Here is a 6,243-nt window from a genome sequence, read left to right on the forward strand (position 1 = left end):
CAACTTTTAAATGATTATCCATTGCTTTTGCCATAAAACTTGCCAAGTTCCATTTTATTTGGTAGAATACAATTCAAGAAACCAACATTTCTTTAATGTCATTCTCGACTCATTTAAAAATCTGCCAAATGAAATTCAGATGTGCTTTATTTTTTCTAAATGTAGCGCATAACATAAGGGATTTTTTTTTTATTTCTTTTGCTTCATGGCAAATCTTGTACAAGTAAAAATTACATACTCTTTACACATTCGTAAAGAAAATGCAATGGAGTTCAAACGGCGGAGGTTTTATTTTTGGCATTGGAGGCAATCGCAGTGCAGAAATGTTGAGATTCTCCAGCCTGCATCTATCACATATTGCCACTCTCTGTCTGAGCTTTTACCTTTGACGTCTTTACTTTCCCTCCCAAAAATCCACAAATTTGTTTCAGGGTTTCTCTATAATTTCAGATTGGAGGGAAAGGAAAAGCCTCCCCTTCAGTCCTTACCACAAAACCTCATTGGATCAACTTGGTTGCGTTGCTCATGCCAGATGAGGCATGAAGATTCTGGCCGTTCTGGCTCCATATGGTTCTCCATGTTGAATTAAGTTGATTTCTTGTGTGTTCAAACTTCAGTAATACAATTTGATTAAATACCAAGGGCAGAGTAAGCTGTTTGGCATCGAGCGAGGACAAATTTGGCAAGTTTTCCAACACAGCCCACACTTGCATTTCCTTATTGTGGCACCATTTAAGAGAATAAATAGGCTTTTCAGTGGCGTAAGACATATTGCCAAAGAGCTTTTTCACAACGAAATAAAGCAAATCCAGATTTCTCTTTGTGGATGTCCACTAGTGTTTTACTGTTTCAATTAAATTCCATCTTCAAAGGTGTTTAACTGATTCTTGGCAGCAATGTTGCTGGACTGACGTGTAAAATTGGACTCATAAGAGTACCATGCATTCATTTGCAGTCCTGTCTTTGTCACTGGCATCATTTTAGTTTTTAAAAAAAATAAATAAAAAATCCTGTGGATTTCCAAACTGTAGAAGGCTGTGATGGAAAACTAAAGAGTCTGAGTGGAGATTATGTGCAGAAACCAACCAGGAATAAAAAACCAGTTGGTGGTTCTGAAGATGATGATCACCATTAGGTTGAAATACTTGCCTATTTTATTACCCAGCTGTGTTTTATTGGCTCGTTTGGGGGAGGGCGTGAGAAGAAAAAAAAAAAACACTTCACATAGTATCATCTTGAAAGTCATTGACTTGGATTCCTTTTTCACATCCGGATGGAGTGGGGTAGCAGTGCGTGGAGAAAATGTTTACTGCAGAATGCTCCGACAATCAAATCGACTCATTTTTAGTTTTACATCACGTAAAGCTTATCAAACATACCTGGAATGTTGCTTTGATTCTTTCATGCACATTTGAAAAACCCTTTAGTCTCCAGTGGCAACCATTCAGCTGTGCAAAACACCTGTCAGGTGGAGAAAGCGCCGCCTTCAAATCGCAGATTCTCCTCTGAGCTGCAGTTTCTAAGCAGCCCTACCCCACTTGGCATACTAAATTGCACTATGTGTGTCTGGGAAGTGCATAATGCTGTCCCTTTAAAAAGAGTAATCTAAAACTACAGGTGTACCCTGGCAGTCTCCATCAACAACAAAAAACCTCAAAGTTGATATTTCATTCCTGAATGTCCTGGATTATATCAAAACTGTTCAAAATATAGCCGAGGCAAGAAAAGTACATGGAAAATGCACTGGTTGGTGTATCCTTAGGCGCCTTCAAGTATTAGATGCTGCTGTAAACATTTTCAATGCCATTAAAGTTTCTTTTTTTTTTATTTCTTTATTAAACAGCAAATTGAGACTAAATATTTCAGTGGCCGTTATCAGATGAATACAAAAACAATCAGTATGATGATTCAGATAGACTTCTGTATTGTTGTTATTGTCTCTACAATTGAAACAGCAACTTAATTTTTAATACCTGGACATTCTGAAAAAAGAAAAAAAAAACTTTCATCTGTGTCTTTTTGCAAGTTTTCCACAGGAACAATCAAAGAAAACCTTCAGTTGTCACATTAAAACATGCAATATAGTGTCAGGAATCCATGAGCTCAGCAAATACCAGGGTGACTTCATTAGTCAGATTACAGGGCAAAATCTTTAGCATGACACAAATATATCATGAAGAATTACATTAATGAAATGAGTTGTTTAAGAGATCTTTAAATAATTTAGGACTCGAACTTTAAAGTTGAAATTGTTTAATAATGAATCAAAAACCAAAGGTTTTGCAAGAGTTTACGGAAAAAGGTACAACGCATCCTCGATGTTGACATTTCTTCATATTGCTTTTAATCAAAGGCACCAATATGACTTATCGAAACTCCTTCACAGCAAATTCATTCCAAGCTGACATTAAAATTAGTGCAGCAGCCACAAATCAAGCGACCTCTTTAGTACATCTTCTCTGAACTGTAGAGCATTAGGATTCGGCTGAATTAGGACATTATTAGTATCAGTTCTCATTGCTTCATTTCAGAAGTGTCTTTTATTTTAAAGCACAAGAGAGAGAGGGAGAGAGAAAAAAGCTTATTTGATGCAACTCCTCCAAACCCTACAAAGCCTGTCTCTCGGTCAAAAGGTGGCGACTCTCCTCGCTAGAGGGGAAGAGCGCCTCCCTCAGGCGAACCATGTGACCTGCAGCACCAGAATTGGCACAGGCATCCTCAACCAGCGACCTTCGGATGGGTCTGTAGACCTTGTGACGTCTTAAAAAAAGAAAAAAAAAAAAGAAAGATTTTAGAGGGTCATAATTCTTTGTTTTATTTGCACAAGAAAACATCCTTGTCATCTGTTGTGAATGGGTCATTAATTCACAGGATTCAAAATGATGATGCAAGTGCGACACGCTCACCGGTACACCAGGTAGGCAACGATCGCGAAGACTCCCACCAGCACGGCGCTTGAAGTCAGAACCACCTGGGCGGTGTTTGAAGTTTTAGGCGCTGGGATGAATAATAGGGACAATTTTTTTTTATTATTATTATTAAATAATTAAAATTTCTGAGGAGGGCATTATGTTTCCAGAGCACTTTTCCAACCAACCGGGTGCGTCTTGAGACTTGCTGATGGTGATGGTGGTGCTGGCGAGTGCCATGCTGCTGGAGTTCTCCAGGGTGATGTTCACGCAGTAGGTGCCCGGTTCCAGGAACCTTCGCCGCAGGCGCACTTCACACTCGGATGAAGGCGGCACGTCGTCGCACATGATGTTGCGCACCTGAGAGCAGCTGGGGTCTGACACGATGGTGCAGGCTGAAGTGGGGATGCTGCGAAAGAGCGATGGAGATAACTGGGTAAAATCCAGATTTTATGTTATTGAATAAACTGGAAATGAAGATTGGATGTGTCTTCACCACATTGTTCAAGTCAAGATGCTGGAGTTTCACTCACTCCAATCCAACCTTTACTAGAATCCCAAATAGGTTTGGTTTTCCTGTCCCGCTTATTGCTCTTACAACTTGGATTCTCTTACAACTCAGTCTTTTTTAAAATACTATATTTCCTTAGCATTCTTGTACTTAAGGACTCTTCAGTTTCCATCTAAATGTGATCTCAAAATCAAATGGAGTGTTGAAACATTTCTTAATATTTAGATTTAAATAAATGGTATGTATTTTAAGTAAAAAAAGAAAACAAAATGTTCACCTTCCCAGACATTTTACCCTGAAGCTGACGTCGGTGTTGGTCACCCTGGCAGCCGACACGTCCAAGATGCGACTGTTTAGCCGGTTCCTCAGTGGGGGCTTTGGCTCTGCGTAGAACACAAGTAGCGAGACGACACGCTTGAGAGAAGCTGGAGCTAACGCAGTTATCAAAGGACAAAGGAGATGCTGCTAGATTTACTGTTAAAAAGAAGAAATGAAATCGTTAGATACTCTGCCCAGCCTACCGACTATAGTGATGTTGCCCGAGAAGGTTCCGTAGGCGTATCGGAAACACTCGTTGGCGTTGAGACCCCTGCTTCGGAGCCAAGGCAGGGTGGTGGGGTTGGATTCTGTGGCGACCGTGGACAGGAGGGGCTCTGTGGTGGGCAACCCCGTCGTCGTCGTCGTCACGGCAGATAAAGTGGAGGAGTTAACGGGCTGGCTGGTTCTGGGTGGTGCTGAAACAGAGACGAGACGAGGGACAGTTAAAGGCATTCGAGATGGTTCTTTTCATGAACAAACCGTACGTCCCGTCCACAAGCAAACTCACCCAACGTCGTCTTGATCTTCGTTGTGACAGCATGTGTAGCCGGAGGAGTTGTGGGGGCCGCTGACGGAGAAGACCCATAAGAACAGTTTTTAGAGTCATGATTTTATGGAAAAGTAGCTGAATCGTTTAATTCAAAGCTATTCTTATGAATATTAAGGAAATGGGTGCAAACCCTCAGCGTTTTAGAAAAGCTATGAAAATAAAACATCTTGCTCGTCACTCTGTCATTTTGCAAATAAAAATAATTTTCGTATTCCACACTGAGCTAAACAGAAAACAGTCGGATTTAGGCTCGGTAAGGTGATAAGTTTATAGAAATTGTTGAAAATTAGGTTAATGTTTAGAAAAATTAATGACATGCAAGGTGGAACTAATCAGAAATCTCATGCAGATGCAGTGTATGTCCGTTGGTTGTTGCTGTTTCTCAGTCTTTACTCTGCTAAGCCAATTGATAACAGGTGGTTGGTACAGATTGTTTCTGTTTTTGCCTGTTTTGTCACATTGATATGATTCAGATAATCAAACACAATCCAACACCAAACACCTGGGCAGTGTTGGAAGTTTTGGGTGCTGCAAAAAGTTTGGTTCTGCCAATGGGGTCAATCAACTTCAACACATTTAGCAAGAGCTTACATCGCACAAGAAAAGTCATGTTTTTGCATTATCATCAAAATATCATTTCTGTTCTGTTGCTTCATCGAGGTTTAGTTCGTGTGGCCGCAAACTTGTGTGATGTTGGCAGGACTCCTGTTTCAGATCCGATTAGTTTGGTTACTGCCAAGAGCCACTCATTAATAGGCTGTGAATAAACCCCTTTCTTAACATTAACGGCCAGAACTAAGCTTTTCTGGAAGCTTTGCGACTTCTCCATGCCAAAAAACATCATGCCGTTTGACCAGGACGCTTTTACAAGCTGTCTCGGTCGAGTACCTGTGAGAGGTGGTGATGTGGGGCGCCTCGGAGTCGGAGTGGCGGAGGTGGGTGGACACTCGACAGGAAACGCGGCCTCCACCACCAGCTTCACATTCATCCTTCCCAGCGTGCTGTAGGTGTGCGTGGTCACCTCGCGGTGTGTCACGACCTGGTTTCCGTCTCTGAAGTCCCAGATGTAATCCACTGAAGCGGCTGTCTTTAGGTAACCGCTGGGGTCGTGAAGCTGGACCTTGAAGACAATCTCCTCTCCACGGATGAAAACACTGGCAGACTTGTTGACTACGGACTTCTGGGAAATGTCGACGGCCAGTGGGATCTTATCTGAGGGCATGCGGGAAGTAGCTATTATTATTTTAAAACCTTTCAGGTTGTGTTTTGTTTGACACTTGAACATGTAAATATGCCTCCACCTGTGACTAAGAAGACGGTGTTATCACTGGTCAAGGGGCTGTACTTCCTGCGCTCACGCTTCCTGTACACCATAACCTCCATGACTTCTCCCCCCAGCGGGATATTAGTGGTATTGATGGTCACACTGGAAGAAGAGCCATCGCATGTTTCGTAGTACTGGCCTAGAAAGCAGAGATGAAACATGGAGGAGGCTCGTAAGAAGGGACGTTTGTTGTTCTGCTTGTTGCCGTTTGTCGTATCAGTCTCACCCATTGTGTGCCACACGTAGACGTAACTCTTGCGTCTCCAGTCGTTGCTCTGGGGGAAGGGCTTCCCATCAGGGAACACGTTGCATTTTATCGGGTCTGTGCACTTCCCGAAGCCATAGTCATCCAACCAAGAAGTCCAGTTATAGACGTAGCCTGAGCGAAGCTGTCCGTTGGCTGTCCAAATGCAAAGAAGGGGATGTCTTGTTAAAAAAAATAATAATTAGATTTGTGGAACTCTACTAATGAGTGACTGTCAGTGTACAATGAGGTAACTGAAATAAGATTTATTCAAAAGTTTTCAGTTTGTTGAGCGAATTCAGTCGGTACGCATTTAATGAAATTGACTTTTCATTTTATGAGGAGGCAAACCCTTATTTCTGTGTTTATTTACTCTTATCACATTTG

The 6,243-nt window shown here is 41.8% G+C and overlaps 1 protein-coding gene across 1 annotated transcript; it reads right to left on the reverse strand.

The window, feature by feature from the left end:
* Positions 1-2,236: 2,236 nt before the first annotated feature.
* gpnmb (glycoprotein (transmembrane) nmb) lies at positions 2,237-6,038 on the reverse strand (the record flags this gene model as incomplete). Its single annotated transcript, XM_015052657.1, has 9 exons — positions 2,237-2,760; positions 2,907-2,997; positions 3,098-3,318; positions 3,698-3,803; positions 3,942-4,154; positions 4,247-4,306; positions 5,177-5,500; positions 5,590-5,751; positions 5,839-6,038. Coding segments are annotated over 9 exons (1,531 nt in total), but the record flags the coding sequence as incomplete, so codon positions are not given.
* Between the last annotated feature and the right edge of the window lie 205 nt (positions 6,039-6,243).

This window comes from Poecilia latipinna, unplaced genomic scaffold, assembly GCF_001443285.1.
Source record: "Poecilia latipinna isolate Pla-1442-1.1 unplaced genomic scaffold, P_latipinna-1.0 Scaffold1125, whole genome shotgun sequence".
NCBI lineage: Eukaryota > Metazoa > Chordata > Actinopteri > Cyprinodontiformes > Poeciliidae > Poecilia > Poecilia latipinna.